We start from the raw sequence: 16,850 nt of genomic DNA, 5'->3' as shown, positions 1-16,850 counted from the left end.
GAATTTGACCTTTACGCTGTCACATACGGATTTCAAAAAGACTTTGAATAAGCCTGAGTACCTAATATGTGTTTGGAGCCTAAGTTCTTTATCAGTAAAGTAAAAATGACAACAGAAGCTACAACTGCTATACTGTTGGGAAGAATGAATGAGACTATCCAGGTAAAAGGCTTGATACAAACCTAGACCATAGTAAGCCTGCTAACTACGCTAACCCCATTAATAGAGTATGTTAGACACACACACACACACACACACAATGGTTATACAATAATGTCTAAGATGTCAAAAGTAAAGACAGTTTTTCTGGCTTTGAGTTCCACAGCTAGAGAAAGGAAAGAATAAGATAGAAAGAGCAAGAGACACGAAAGCATTAATGTTCATGAAGCGACTCAGGCAGATGAACTTCACTGGATACATACTTCCTTCTTTTATCTTTCTCTTTCTGTTCCTTCTCTCTCTTTTCTTTCCCTCTCTCTTTTCCTTTGTCTTAGCCTCTTGCTTTAGGCTTCCTTTTTCCCTCTCCCCTTTCTCACACAGAAAGATCCATGGCCTTGCTTAGCCCTGCAGGGGGCAATGCTAAACCAGTGTTGGCCTCTGCAGGCCAGATAAGTACAAAGATGAGAAGTCACCACTCCCACCCAACGCAAAATGGCCTGGAAGCCGCAGTGAGATGGATCCCTGGACTCTGGCCCAGCAGGACGTCTAATCTAGTTAATGTTTGCTGAGAAACGTTAACCTTCATTTTGGCACAGTGGGAGGTAAGACTGGTGATGTTCTGTGAGGCCTGGTGGCAAAGAGCACTACAGTACACTGAAAAAATATCTCTGTCTCTGTTAGCATCAGAACCACATAAATGGCTATATTCCAAGTAATTTCCGAGGAGAAGGAAAAACCAGAATGTGGACATCTCAATGCTTTTTGACCTCACTGGATGGGAGAGATACTCTGGGTGTGAGAACAGTTAAACAAACTTTTGGAGTATTCAGGGTATTGAGTGCAGGTGTGTGTACATTTGAAAACTGCTGTTTTATAAGAAGTCCTAGGTGACTCAGTAAACACAAGAGCCAGAGCAAAGTAATCCCTTTAGCAGGGCTCTCCCAGCTCAGATGCTCCCCTGCCAGAAACAACACATTCCGGGGAAAAAGTGTAAATCACACACTGAGGTAATTGTCCCACACTTTCAAATAATTTACTTATTAATTTTAAAGTGGTTTTTTGAAGCAATTCTGTATCTTGCCTTCTTTTTTGTGCTTAAATACTTATAGATTTAAAAAAAAATGTTGACCTCCACTATATATCAAAAAGTACCCCTAAGGTGTTTAACTATATATTATCTTCAGAATAGATCAGGCTGAGTTACAAAATGTGAGTTCTGCCAGTAAAAGAGTGTTGCTTTCTGCAGAATGTAACTTTGCATCTAATACCATGCATCTCTGCAACCCTAGTTGTTACGGATTCAGAGATTAGGCACTCTTTGACTAAATAGGGAAAAAAAAATAGGCTACCTACTCTTGCCAGTGACATTTCCCTGTGTTGATTAGAGACACCAAAGAATTTCACTCCCAGAATCATCCAGCAATGGAAACACAGTACGAAAAATCAAGATAAGCTATGGTTTTATACATCATATAGACCATGATAGGGCTGACCATTAGCTGTCCTTTGACTTAATATACGTTATATCATCTCAATCATTTTTTCAGTCACCTAGTTACAGTGGCAGACTACTAAAAAAATTCCTCATCTTGGGCCCACCCACACATCTGATAATATGCAAATTTAAGTGCCTCAAGGAGATTAGAAGAACTATCTTTTATTCGATTCCATCACAAATTTAGTAACCACAACTGATCTTCAGAAAAATAACTCACTTTTGTTTCTGTCTTTCACAAACATTTCTGAAGAAAAGTTGCCCTTCTATTAACAAAAAAAGGACTACTGAAGAATCCACAGTAGAAGAAAGAGCTCTCCTTAGGTACTGCATTTCAGTACTGTTTACATAGTTTAGCAGGAAAGGAACTGGATACTGGCTTTTAGGAAGAATTCTGCAAGGAAGAGGTGGAATTGGTAATGCATTTACTACTCATTTGCTTGCATCAAGAACTCCATTCCATTTCAATCTGCCAACATCCTAATTAAGACGATCTAAATCTTAGGTGATCTATTATTCTAGATCTAAGATAGCCCAATCTACATTAGACAAGATGTTACACTGTGTGCTTACACTGAGATGATAAGCCCACTGAGCAGAAAAGCGTGTCTTCCCTCATGTCTGACCTGGCACTGGGCAGAGCCCTCTGTCAGCACTCAATAAATAATGGCCAGGCCTTTGCCTGTTGTCTTTGTTTCTACTACTTTAGGCCCAGTTTAACCTTATGATATCATTTCTGGTTCCTTTGACAACATATACCTGTGCTCCCTTTTTTTGCATGAGGAAAAGAGAAAAGTATCTTAAGTAATTCTTCATATATGTCAGTGCCAAGTGTATGTGGGACTAACCATATATAAATGCAATTCCCATTCAATATCTTAAAGCTGTTTCTGAAGATTCTATATTAAACAACATGCAACTACAAAAGCATTTGAGCCAGAAAAGAAAAGAATGCAGAGACAATGCTTTGTCTCACCAATGCTTTGGAAGAATCAGGATCAAATTCCGTTCCAGGATAATAATATCCAGCTGCACTATTACCCAAGAGATACTATATAACACAGAGAAAATTATCATATAGAGTCCTCCCTAAATCAGCCTCTTTCTCTCCCTTCAGTTAAAGAAAGTTACCCATAACTCATTAGCATAAATACTAGGTTAAGACTTGGGTGTCTGGTAAACAAACAGAAAATATGTGTTAGTATTAGACTTGCCCACTCTTGACATTCAATGAAAGGCTAGGTGGTCAGTGACATACCCAAGTTAGAGTACCCACAAACGTCCCTTCTCAGCCAATATCTGAAACTGTCATTCGTAGGCCTGAGCAAACATATTTAAGAAATGTCCTTAACCTTGTTCTTTTTTAAACATCTTTATTGGAGTATAATTGCTTTACAATGGTGTGTTAGTTTCTGCTTTATAACAAAGTGAATCAGTTGTTCTTGTGCTACTGTTGAATAGATAACACTGATGACCTTCACAGTCTGATATCCATTTCCAAAGGGATGACAACTTCAATCTAAGAACCTCAAAGAAGCCAGATAAAATAAGCACAACCCTAGAGTTCAAAGCAGCTAAACCCTCTATCTCCTTTCACTAAGGAAGTGAAGATCTTGGTTGGAACCCAGGCTAGGTCACCCTTCTAGTAGCTATAAAGTTCTCTGAATTTACAATAAAGTCTTCAAATATTCTTTATTTTGGAAATGTATATATTTCCTTAAAGAGGACAAAAGAACCATTGTTATGTGCTTTCTATGATGCAAAGTTCAAGATGTCATGTGGGGAAATCCTGGCCTTGATTCTAAGACATCTGTAATGATGGCAAGCTCTATAGGTAAAAAGTAAAAACAGAGGATAAGTACAGTTTAAAGGAGGCAATGTGCAAAATTTAAGAATGCTTTTTTCCTTTCAGGATTTTTGGTTTTTGCCTTGAGAGGTCAAAAAAAGAATGCACCCTTTGTTAGGAGTTAGATATTCACTGTGTTTTGAAATCCCTCCAGCTATACACCATTCATAAGTTTAACATACTGAAAAAGCCTAGTTTAAGGTGATAAACTTTCACCAATCTATCTTAAAATAAAATATATAATTACAAGCATACTTTCAATTCTTGGATATGCATGCCGAATCTCTATTTCTAGAATGAGTGAATTTTGTTTTCTATTTCCATGTATAAAAGATCTCACAATCCTGGGAAAATACTTTTTTTAAAATGAAATACAACAAATAAGGTATGCTGCCGAGTCCTGGGGGAGAAGTTTCCCAGAGTCTTTGAATTTCCTCCTATCCTCCTTCTTTACAAGATTTCTAAGACCAAGTCGTTTTCTGCAGTCTCTCAAACAAGGTAAAAAAGAAAAATACCCCCTAGATATATTCCTTAGATTTTCTATTATGCTTCTCAAGTTCCCAGTAGCTTCTGAAGTAAAGCTAAGATGAATTCTGGAGTTATTTTTTTATTATGTTTTAATTTTAGTTCCTCTTTTAGGACTAAGATGAAATAGATGATCATAACTGCTGTGCTAGGAGATGCATTTCATGGCACAATTTGTACATGACCTGCTCAAGGTCACGTCACAGAAAGAGGGCCGACATGATAGATAAAAAGTTGAATCCAGCTTTTAGTCTTGGTGAACTCCAGGGTTTAAGCTTGCTCTATTTGGTGCAATATGGAAAGAAAAATTTCTGTTTAAACAGGACAGATTAGATACATTCTGTTTAAGGACCTCACTCGGCTTGGATAGTGTCAGTTAGAGACATACGAGGAATTACTGCTCACATCACTGATCATTAAGGGTCATTTTTTGTCACATCTTGAGCCTTGGGTAGATTGCGGCAAGCTGGCCTAATCGTGGCCCAGAAGATCCCAGGTCTGTTCTCTGTGACCATCAACTTCACCCAGGCAGAAATCCTTCCCTCCACCCTCCATTTAGAATATCAACCCCCCTGCAAGTCTCTCCTTGATACTCCCACTTGGGGGTAGTTATTTCCTTCTCCTTGTACTCATAGAACTTTGTACCTACCTCTACTAGAGTATTTGTCAGATTCTATTAGAATTATTTGTCTGTTGTCTCCACCACTAGAGTATGAAGTCTTGCAAGTTTACCCTCATCTCAGACTTACTACGTGCCAGGCACCCCTTAATCTGCATCACAGTTCCTTGAGGTGGATGTTAGCATTGCCTCCGTCATACAAATGAGGGAGCTGAGGCACAGAGAAGTTAAGTCATTGCTAGTTAAGTGTCAGGAGTTGAGCTCAGACAGTCTGACTTCATAGTCTGAGCCCCTCCTGTTATTCCTCGTGCTTGCCCAAGGGACTAAGGAAGGCAGTTCATAAACATTAAGCAAATAGAAGGAATGACCATTCTGATTTCTCCTCAGTTTCCTAAGCTTAAATTTAGAAATATATTTTCTTTGTCTTAAGTTGATTTTACCTTCACCCTTGACTATGGATGAGTTCATCTGTCCTAAGAAAATTCAACCCAAACTGGGGAAGAGAGAACTAGCTGGGAGGCGAAGGCCTGGGGTGTGGCCAGCTCTGTCACATCCAAGTCTTAGACTCTCACACCTCCCTCAGGTTCTACATCTGTAGATGCCCACAGAAGCCTCTCCTCATAGCCGCTTTCAGATACACCACACTGTGCACATAGTGTGATGTGAAAATGCTTTGGAATAGTAATACTATTAACCAGAAAAACTACTTATGCTATTCTTTGTGGACTGATGTGACTCAAGAAAGACATTTTCACTTGGGAGATGATTCAAAGAGAGAGGGTTTTCGTTGCTGTTGTTGTTTTGTTTTGTTCAGAACTGAGACACCCAAATCATTAAGAATCAGATGTATCTATTTTTCCTCCTAATATCTAAATTCACATCTCAAGTCCCTTCAGATCAATGGCATATATTCTACCTTTTAAATCACTTTGTAATTCTTGCATTTTACATATATTCTTTATTCTTCTGGTTAAAATAATTCTTACTCATTGTAGAGACTTAGAAAATTCAAAGATAGTTTAAAATATATAATTGCATCTTACAGATCTCTTCCAATGTTTAAAAATTCTCTTCTAAAACATTATTTTTAATGGTTATGTAACCTTTCATTAGGATAAGATGTAGCATAATTTAATTAAACAGCCCCTGTTTTAAACGTTTTGGTTGATACCAATTGTTTGGTATTATAAGTAACAACAGGACAGACATTCTTTCATATTGTGTGAGGATCCCCGTTATGTGAGGATCGAGGATCGTATAGCACCGTAGGAAAAGGGCCTTCTTAGAGCCTATGACAGCGGTATTCTGGGAGTTTGTGGAATGCAGATTCTGGGGCCCTTCCCAGGAGACTCTGACTCATTTGAGGCGGGGCCTGGGGAAGGTGGTCCTCTTTTTGAGAAATGTTGACATTGCCTCTCATTTAATAATACTTTCTCCCCATTTGCTCGGTTATCCTCTTTACTTCATCTCAGCATCTCCCGACAAAATGAGCTCATTTAAAAGTGTCCAGTTCAAACTGGCCCTGGTGAATAGAGCCACTCGTTTTCAACACAGGTCTTCTATTAACACAGGTGATTGCACCATCTCTGCAGCTCCACTTTGGTGCCTCCCCACCCTCACCCAGACTCACCGCACTCACCCACCCACGCTCCACACCAAAGCCAAGGACAGGTTTTTAGGCTGCGAATCAATGCTGTCGTTTCCCTGCTCACTCCCAAACCCTCCCCTTTGTGCCCACAGCCACTCAGCCTCCCTTGCACACTCCCCACCTCCCTTCTAGCTGCACAGCCTGCTCACAGAATGCCACTTCCTCAAAGAGGCGCTCCCTGATGCCCTGATCTAAATCGCTTCTCCCAGTCCAACCTCCGGTTGCTTCCTTTTCTTTTCTTTCACAGCCCATCATGGTTTCTAAAAGCATGGTTGTTAGATTGAAGTCTGTCACCCCACTTCACCACAAGCTCCGTGAGACAGGTACTGAGGCTGATTGTCCACCACCATGCCCCACCTTGAGCAGTGCCAGTAACAGGCAGTGCTCTCGGTGGTGTTGAAAATGTGCTCGGGGGCCAAAGGGCTCAGATTCAAATCCTAGCTCTGCTACCTACTACCTGTGTGACCTTAAGCCAGTTACTTAACTTCTCTGTGCCTCCATTTTTTCCATTGGAAATTAGAATAGGACTGCCTTATTTATAAGGTTTAAATAGTTTGTTGTGAGAATTAAATGAGAGCATACACAGAAGTACTGTAGAACAGTGTCTGACATGGGGAATGCATCCAATACAGGATAGCTTTTAAAAAGTAAGCACTCCGTTTATTTTTGTTAAATAAATAAAACACAACAAAGTTTTTAGTCGAGTCCTTTCTCATCATCACTGCCCCCTATCCCAGCCAAAGTATTAGCCCAATCAACTTCTTCCTGCAGTCTGCTCCTTGAAAGGGCTCCACTTCTGCCCTGAGAAGTCTGCTGAAGACACTCTCCATTCCCTATGATTAGTTCCAGCTTTGATCCTTTCATCACGTCACTTCCTAAAATATGTGTGCATGTGCCAAGCCACCTCTCTTCCTTCCTTCAAGTATTTCCTGAAATGTGACCTCCTCCACGGAACCTTCTTTAAAGGGAACTGAGCTCATCACTCCATCCTCTGTTTCCAACAAATAAGTTCAAGGTTGTTGCTCGAGATTCCAAAGCTATAAACCACCTAAGTTTTTCACTGGCTGCGTGGCCCCACCACTGCAGGGCAGATTGGGTTTCTCCTTGCCTGCACTTGAGAATGTGAGGCTCAGAGGGCAGAGGGTTTGTTTAACTTGCTCTGTATACATTTAGCCCAATGCCAATCCACATGGGGACTGAATAAATGTGACCTGATGATGATTTAATTACTCTGTCCATGCCAGGAATAGAAGCCATGAACTCTTAAATCTGTTCCCCCCATGTTACAGTATGTTTCCATGCTTAGTCTATTCTGAGACTGGTTTTCTGCATCAACTTTCACAAAAGAACAAATACAAAAGAAAAGAGAGATTGCAAGAAAATATCAAATTAATAAAATTATCTTCTACTTCATGAGTCCATTATCTTCTACGTCATGAGCCCAAAGATACCTTTATGTTCACAGGGGTGCACTGTGCCAGAAGGTGCCTCATTTAAAATTTAACTGCATATGCTTTACGGATTATTTTGTAAATCTAAAGTAGATAGCCAAAACATGTCAATATTCATTCTTAAAGTACTTGTATTCGGTGCATGCACCATTATGGAGAACTTACACTCAGAGCAAAAAGATTTGTAGCAAAGCATATGACCTTCTTCTCACTGCAATGACCATCCCCTAATTAGGCAATGCATCTGATAGTCATTAACAGGAATGAGATAATGAATCACTTTCTCTCTTCTTTGTTAATTTGCTGTAACCAAGCGGCTAATGGATGTCAGAGCTGAGTGATTGCACTGATTATAGTGATTTATAGTTGCAACAAAACAATTTAAAACCATTCGGATTATTCATGTTAAAGATGCTTTATGTTTTGTTTACTAAATGTTTTATGTCCCCCTTTCTCCTACCCCTAAAGTACTTTCCCCCTCCTACTTTGCCACTTTTCACAAAAAGACCCCTTCCTGGAAAACTTGAAAGTTGTAGGCTTTTTTATTGTTTTAAACTTAACCATTTCATTTTGTTTATACATACCTATACACAGAGAGATATATAAAGTTTACCCAGTAAAAACGAAAAGCCTTAGGAGTAGAAAGAAAACTTCAGTGGTGCCTAGTTCAAAAGAAGACAGAAGTAAGAGGAAATAAGACAAACTTCAAGCCACTTACCTTGGGGCTTCCCGTCCCTTCCTCACCCTCCACAGACACATCAGTAGCCAGAATCGCAGCTTTGATGGTATCCAGAGCCCTGAGAATCCAGCTGTGTTGCCGTTTGATTTGCCTCTGTAGCTCCTTCCATTGACTTGCTATCATCCGCAGCATGTCCTTTAGTCCTTCTCCAAAAGGAGGGGAAAGCACAAGTTACGAACTCAACTGCATTTTTACCCATTATTGTTTTTCATTTAGCAAATTAGATGGATATTTCTAAAAATAAACATAATTTTAAGCAACCATTACCATCACCTGCCACTCAGAACAGAGGTTGGGGATTTCTGACTTGACAGAAGGCATAAGGACACAAAAATGGGATAACCACATAGATGCATGGTTTGGAATCGACTTAGGTTTAATATATTGACTAAAGAAATGTATATGGAACAAAAAATCACGATACATAAAAATTATTAACACCACAGCTTCACATTCCAAATAAAAGGCCCTGTGTGGATCCGTGTGGAGACTTTATAATGATCAGAAAATGTATGGAAATAGGTAAAGTTAATTCAACCCGAACTATAGTAAATGGGCCAGATTTAAGACAGCAGTCTTTAGTATTAGCACATCAGATTAATGCTGCTCTTTTCTTATTTAGCTGTGGTAAGCTCAAAACAAGTGCCAAACTGTAATTCATCCTGTCTTATGGTCTTTTACTACCAGGATAAGTATAACCAAATGACAAAACTATTTTTTATTTATAATCTGTTCCTCATAAATACATTAATACTGGAGTAAGAATTGGTCTAAGGCCAAAACTCTGCTAATGCAATGACCAGCAAAGAACATGCAAAACGTTCACGTGTGTGAATTGGCAGGGAAATAATCAGGTATCTCTAGACTGCCTGCCTTATATGTGTAATGATATCTATAAGTACCTGAATGCGTATGCGTTATAACTACATGCACAATTCTCCTTCATTATCTTAATGTTATTTCCAGAGCACCTACATCAAAAAGCATGTCAGTGAAGTTTTCAGGAATGTGATTTCAACTGAAACTCAGGCGAACACCAAGCCCCAAATGAACAGACCATTTGGAGGCAGTATTTCATCTTACAAGTATCACAGCATTGTGTGCAGTATATGAAACATTTATAAATCTTGAAGGTCAATCTGATAATGTAAATATTAATAATACATAAGGAAGTGAATATATGCAGTAATTTACAGCAATGCTTCTTCATTCTTAATAGTCTGGAGACATAAAGACTTGCAATATTTCAGGAGGATTTACCTGCTTTGTGAGATGCAATAAGCTCGAGAAGTTGGAGTCCTTCCTCCTCCACAGCTTCCTTGAGAGCACAATGACTGTCTACATTCAACTTAAAACTCTGCAAGGAAAAATACGAGCATCAAAGCCCGGCAAGGCAGTTAAAACATCCATAGAAAATTACTTGCTACTTTTTATCAAGAGCCACACAGTCCAATTTACTCAATAGACAAACTAATTGGCAATACTAAAACCTATTGATATCTGGGATCTGGGCTCAGAATGTTTCCATTAGGTTAGCAGAGTGCATCTGTTTGGAAACAGCTGACAAATCTAGAAATTCATTAGGTTTTTATGAAAAGTCACATCCCGTGGGCTATATCAAGAGTAGCAGTGTTCTATAAAATATACTGAATTTCTACCAGCACATATGAGCTCATTTCGTCACTTTTAGAAATGTTACTGATAGCACTATTTATGAAACCATAAAAAAGTTGGCAACATAAATTATATTAGCCTTATGTGCACATACATAAATCCATTAATATAGTGGGGCTTGATTCAGCTGTTTCTCAGATATCACACAAACCACAGGATATCGAGGTGGATTCAGGTGCTGTAGTGAGGAGTCCAATGGTTTTCAAATGTTTGAATTTTAAGTTTATTCCTTACAATATGACACTGAGTTATAAATGAATACGTCGAGTACATCAGGGGCATTTTTCACTTATGATAGTCATCCAAAAGACAAAGACGGTTATGGATGAATTCCAACTCAGAGCCATTTCTTTCAGGAAGCCTTCCCTAATGCCTTACACAGAATTAATTACTCCCCTCTCTCGGCGTCCTCTGCTCCTTATACCTGCTTCTATTGTAGAATTTATCATACTGAATTCTGTTTTATTCCTATACTTGCCTACCCACCTATAAGCAAGAAAGAACTACAATTGAAAGAATCGCCAGCTTCACATTTATTTCCAACTCATGTCACATACGAGGTGTTCAATAAATGTTTGCAGGAATAGTGGATATCTGCTGAACTGGATCAATAGGACTCTCTCAAGGGGAAGGCTTCCATTTAAATATTTCAAGAAACACAGATGGTTTTCCAAAGATTTTTCCGTCTCTGGAATGTTATAAGGTGTTCCAAACACAGGAGGTCCAACGGAGAGTAATCATAGTGACCAATCTGTTGAATCAATGGTTAGTCTTCAGGGTGAAAATCCATTCCTTGACTTAATTTGAAAAAGTATGGATTTTGAAAGACTATGTGCCACATTTCGGCTTCTCCATAATAGGGCTCCAAAGTATACAATATACTTTGCTCTGACTAAACACTCACTGAGCAATGGCTGCATGTACTATACACTGAACTTAGTATTAAGAATATTTGACAGAAATTCAAGATGATAGTCTCAGTTGGAATGTAATTTGGATGAAAGAGGTTAAACAACCATAACTTATGAAATTAGATATTAATTTTTCCATTCTTTCACTCATTCATTCATTCAGAAACCATGTATTATGCCTATTCTGTACACTGGACAGGGTAATAGCAATTTAAGGGGTATAAGGCATGGCCCCTGCACATCAAAGGGCATCCTCCATCACCTTGGATGTTCATTGGTGAGACTTTTTCTTAGTGGATAAAAGGGGTCTTTTAAAGCTCAAAAGAAAAAGCACAACAGTCAAAATAAGCTGAAAATGAAGGAGATAGGGACAGGCAGATCAGAACTTGAAGTATAAAGATAAGAATCTTGACTAAAAAAATGACTCCGAAATGATGAATCATTTCATCTTACTAGAAGCATAAGAAACAGTAAAGTTTCAGCATAATATGGCAGAAAGAGACTTACTGGTTTCCCCAAGGGTTGTTCACTATTTCTTTTTTTTTTTTTTTTTTTTTGTTCACTATTTCTTGTATTGCCCTCTTTCAGCTACAGGTATTTGGTTGAATAAAATAAAGTATGGCAATATATCAGAAGCCTGATGCTTCTGGTCAATCCGAATGATATAATAGCTATTAAAAATTAAATAACTATTATTTATAGCCAAAACACGACTGTAATTTACTTTTTGCCACTGCAGTGGAAATCATCAACTCTGAAGGAATGCCATGCAGATTGAGGTACATGTTTGTGTTTCAGGGAAAAATGGACATGGAAAAGAAAAATACTTGAGATCAACCCGAGAATGCCAACATTGAGGAAGAAATCTATTCTAGAGATTTCCTCATAACTGTAAAATTAGCCTAGTGTTCTCTTTGATTCTCTGTTTACTTACAACAGACTAGTGCTGAATGGTTGGTAATCATGAGCTTCCGAAGACGTGCATCAGGCCTACGTCTCAGCAAAAGAGAACCTTAGGACCTGTGGGTAGGTTGGACAATTTGACATAATTGAAGCCAATAGCATAGAATAGATGCAGCTGGATCTGCTTCTGCCTCAAGATGATGTGGAAGCATTTGATTAGGACATTGGAAAAGATGAAGTATTCATTATTAAAAAAAGATAAGCTTTATGCTATAGGAAAGAACCATTTAATATAACTATTACCCAAATGGTACAATATTGCTTAATTTTCCGGTGCATCCATTAACCATTAATAATATCAAGTAAGGAATTCACAATGGGCCTCTGAGAAGGCAGGCAAGCAGGCACATTAACAACATTGTCAATGAAATTTCTGGCTGCTAAAGGATTCTGTAATAAACTCTCCCCATTCTGCCCCCACTTCTTCCCTAGGGAAGGAAGCTTAGGTGAAAGAGTTTTTTCTTTTCTTTTCTTTTTTTTTGAACTTGATACCTGGACACATTTCCATTCTTGTGCTACTAACATGTTTCCTCAGCAATGCCTTATGGTATATAGTCCCTTTGCAACATCCATAGCACTCCCTGAAAATGCAGGGCATTCTCTGGAGATTTAATTTACGGCAACAACATGGCCATAGACAGGTACCACAGATCTACATCATTGATAATTATGTGAAATTCCATAAATATGAGTAATCTGGGACCTGTGAGACACCCCATCTTTTTTGTGTCTTTACAGCAGCATGAAACTGAACATCTAGATGAGAATAACTAAGGAAATGAAAAATACAGTGGCTGAGACAAAGGACTAGATTATCAAAAAGATGATACGTCACAGGTTGACCAATGGGTATTCCTAGCCTCACCAGCATCTATAGACATGGGTGCATTACTCCTTGTCAGGATCCAAATTCAGGTAAGCACACTGATTGTACTTTAATCATGATCACACCTTACTAAGTAGATAAAAAACTACATCTTATCCTATTCCATTCAAATTTCTGAAGATCCCAGTTTGATGGAAGTATGGAGATCATGTGGATATGAAATGAAACCAAGGAAATGTACACCTTGATGCACAAAACTATGACAAACATGAAGATAGTTACTCATGAGGGATCATAAGAATTGATATGAATCTCCTGGTACAGGAAGTAGTGGGAAGGCCACAATCACATTCAGAAGCTTAAAGATCCAAAATGTCTAGGTTTGAGCAGAATCACATCATGAACATAGACTTTCTGTCATCCCCATGGAATACTGTTAGTGTCTGCCAGGTCCACTGAGGTCCATGAATTTTATAATGTTTGTGAACAGAGAGGCCAAAAAGAGTTACTGCATCTCTCCCGACATAATATATGCTTTTAAAAAAAGCATAAATTAATACAACAGATATTTATTGAGCAGTCTCTGCCAGGCCTATAGACACAAAAATTAACAATACCCAATTCCAGCACACACCACTTATAGTCTGTTGGGTAAAACAGATCAAAAGCAAGTAGCCTTATATGACCCAGCACAGAATAAATATGTAATTGGGGTTTGATGTATAACAGACAGTGGCAGGGCCTTAAACTGAACAGCGATATGCATGCCCAATGAGATTTAATTTTTTAAAATTAAAGTATCATGCAGGCCAAGTAAAAATAAGATTGTAGGCTACATTCCGTATGAGTGTGATAGTGCTAGATAGCTGCTATGGGAGCTCAAGCTGGGAACCAGGTTCTGCAGAGGCTGGCAGGGAGCTTGGGAAGAAAGGATTGATTTGCATGTGGGGCTGGAGACACGCTCTACTGCAGCAGGAATAGAGGAGCCAGAAGCAGCTTGGTATGGCTGGGACAAGGTGGAAGCAGGGGATGTGGGAGCTGCAGCTACACATGGTATTTAACTCCAAGAGCCATAAGAGTCATGGAAGAAGAGGTCAACAACATGGGAGGGTGAGCGGTACAGTTCTGTGTTCTAGAAACATCTTTCTGGCTTTTATACAGAGTTGACTTTAGAAGGGCAGACAAGGAGGCCATTTAGGAGGCTGCTATGGTAATGGACGCCAGATGTTTCTGTATGCTCATATTTTTTTTTAATTAAAAAAAGGTATGTTTTTTCTTCTAAATGAATGGAAGAAGGAAAAATGGAGAAAATCTTCTGTCTTTTTAAGTTTTTCTCAGTGCGTGAGAACAGCATGTGCCAGATTTCAGTTCTTTGGCTGTTCTGATGATAAATACCAGAGGTTTATTAGTCAGGAGTCTCCAAATGTGAAAGACATATTGAACTGATGAACTTTTACTCCCACTGTCATTTTAAAGAGATGCTATATATGCTGATGAATAAGACACTTGATGACACATTTTCTTCACACAAAAGATTTTTACTACCCTAAGAAAATGAAAACTTGCTTTTTCACAAGGGCAGGAGGAGGAATGTGTGTTCAGTCAGAAAAGCAGAGGCTTGAAAAGTCACCTGCTATCTGCCTTAGGCCGTCTCCACCCGGGCTCCATCTGAGCTGTGCCCAGCACCATCCTGCATTCCCAGAGGGGCTCTTGGTGGGGAAGAAAGTCATGATCCTCTGTGCACAGCCTGGCAGTTTCTCTCCTGCTCTGCCCAGTGCCATCCATAGAGGATGGTCAGATGGTCCTCAAAATATAAAATATACCTTCCAAATGCCACATGTGCCAAAAATGGAAAGATTTTCATGAGTAAATATTTTTGTTTAAGAACCTCCGAAAAACTTGCTAAGACATTATACAGCCATTAAAATGAAGACTATGAAATCACATGAAAAATAGATAGAACACATTACAAGTCAAAAAATGAAAGTTCAAATTGTATCCATGATTAAACTGTAACTATGTAAATGGATAGTCTCAGTGTGTAGAAAAGGACTATAGGGAAATGCAACAAAATGTTAACACCACTTGTGCAGGGTAGGACTTAGAGTTAACATAGCCTGGTCTTAATGGAATGAATTCTCAGCGCTTTAGCTTTCTGAAACATAAAATGACAAGTAATACAATCTAACTTCCAAGTTGTAAGAATTAGAGATAATGATTGTAAAGCATTGAAGCAGTGCTTGGCAATGAGTGGGGCTAAAGAAAAATCATTATAGACTTTTTAAATTCATTTTCTCTATTTTCCAAATGTTCTGTGTAGCAAGTGGTACTTTATGGCATTTTTAGGTGACAAGCGGCACTTACTGTTGAGGCTCTCTGAACTCAAGTACAGATACCAGGTTCTCTTTGCTTTTGGGCCACCACCCAGCACAGGGGGTCACCCAAACACAGATGCTGCTCTCTGAGAGTCCAGAGAGCAGGGGACTGAGAGACCAGTGATCTGAGTCTTCCTTTTGTGTGCCCTTGGACAAGTCATCTAACCCTTATGGGCTTCTGTTTCTTTACCTACAATCCAGGCATTTGGACTCAATATTTTCCATTTCTTGGACATTTCGATTTTATCTTTAAGCCACACAGTTAAGCACAGGTGGCTCAGGAGAATTTTTATTCTAAAGCAGAAAATTTTCAAAGCGGGAAAAATCCCAAAGGCCGTCTAACTATTCATCTACCCTAGGGCAGCTCTGTCCCTCCACATCCCAGGCAGATGTGTTCATTCTATTTTTAACTATCTCCAGGGAAATTTCTTCTAACTTCTCATCCTGAGTCCGCAACGTTTCTTCTCAGGAATTTGAGAGCTCTGTGAATAGGAGCACAAGCTTCCCTCAGCTTCGGATTCTTTTGCCAAGTCATCTCTCCAGCATAGGAGTTGGAGATCAGAAACACTGTGAGGATATGCCAACAAAATCCACACGTCCAGTCAATCACCAAGCCCTGACAATTTATTTCTCTATCCTCACCTCTCTGTATCAACTAACACTGCCTTAGATTCAGGCCCTCATCATCATCCCTTGCCAGGCTGACTTCAACAGCCTCCAGTCATGACCCCCTCAAAACTACATATTTTTCTTTATTTGTGGCATGCCTATGAAGGTGCAGGCAATCATCCTAAGCTTGAGGGATATGGCTGTGAGCAAGATAAATATAGTTCCTGGCCTCATAGAGCTCACAGTCTATTGGCGGGGACAGGAGGTGGGGAATGTGTATCTTAAAAACAGGGGGTTGCAGTTGATTTTATCAAGGGGACTAATGACATGGTGTGGGTGCTGGGGACAAGCATGGGCTCTGGAGTTGGACAAGCCTGGGTTCAAATCCTGGCTCCTCCATCACCCCCTGTGTAGCTCGGGGCAATCTCTTTGTATTCAGTTTCTTCAAAGGTAAAAAGGGGGATATGTCAGTGCCTATCTCATGGGGTTGCTGTGAGGATGAAATGCCTTGATACCTGTAGAACAGAGCCTGGCATATTGTAATAGCTCAATAAAAACATTTTATTACACAGAATGTTCTGTCTACAAAACAACTCTTGTTAAATGCCTCCGATGTCTTCCCCAGGTTGCAGGATAAGGTCCAGCGACCAGCATGACCTACAGAGTCTCTGGGATCCCACTCAAGTCTGCCTCTTGGGTCCCAGGTCTGCCTTGAAATGTACCAGCTCACATCAGTCATCTTGGTCGTCTAAGATTCTGCTCTTGCTTGCACCTCTGCCTGAAAAGTCCTTTTTCCCCTCCCCTGGCTCGGCCCTGCTCATCCTTTAAAATTCATCTCAGGTGTCACCCTTGCTAGCAAGTTTTCCCTGACCATCTTCCAGCCTCCTGGTTTCCCCTCCTCAGCATCCACAGTAACTGCAGAGCTCGAACCTCTACTTACTACACTGTTGTATAAGTATTGATGATGGGTCTGCTTCCCACCCATGAGTTGAAAGTAGAACTTCACTTTT

At 39.5% G+C, this 16,850-nt stretch overlaps 1 protein-coding gene across 7 annotated transcripts in view; it reads right to left on the bottom strand.

Moving 5' to 3' along the window:
* Positions 1 to 16,850, bottom strand: part of AKAP6 (A-kinase anchoring protein 6) — a 643,220-nt gene that overhangs the window by 215,555 nt on the left and 410,815 nt on the right. For 6 of the 7 annotated variants that reach the window (XM_032622554.1, XM_032622555.1, XM_032622557.1 and 3 more), the window contains 2 exons: positions 9,743 to 9,839; positions 8,462 to 8,628 (listed from right to left, as the gene is read on the bottom strand). In XM_032622554.1, the coding sequence (XP_032478445.1) occupies positions 8,462 to 8,628; positions 9,743 to 9,839 (264 nt within the window). The remainder of the gene's footprint in view (positions 1 to 8,461; positions 8,629 to 9,742; positions 9,840 to 16,850) is intronic. The other variant, XM_032622560.1, reaches the window with a different exon arrangement.

The sequence above is a fragment of the Phocoena sinus genome, chromosome 2, assembly GCF_008692025.1.
Source record: "Phocoena sinus isolate mPhoSin1 chromosome 2, mPhoSin1.pri, whole genome shotgun sequence".
Lineage (NCBI taxonomy): Eukaryota > Metazoa > Chordata > Mammalia > Artiodactyla > Phocoenidae > Phocoena > Phocoena sinus.
The sequence above is the reverse complement of the archived record's forward strand: the minus strand, read 5'-3'. Positions and strand labels throughout refer to the sequence as shown.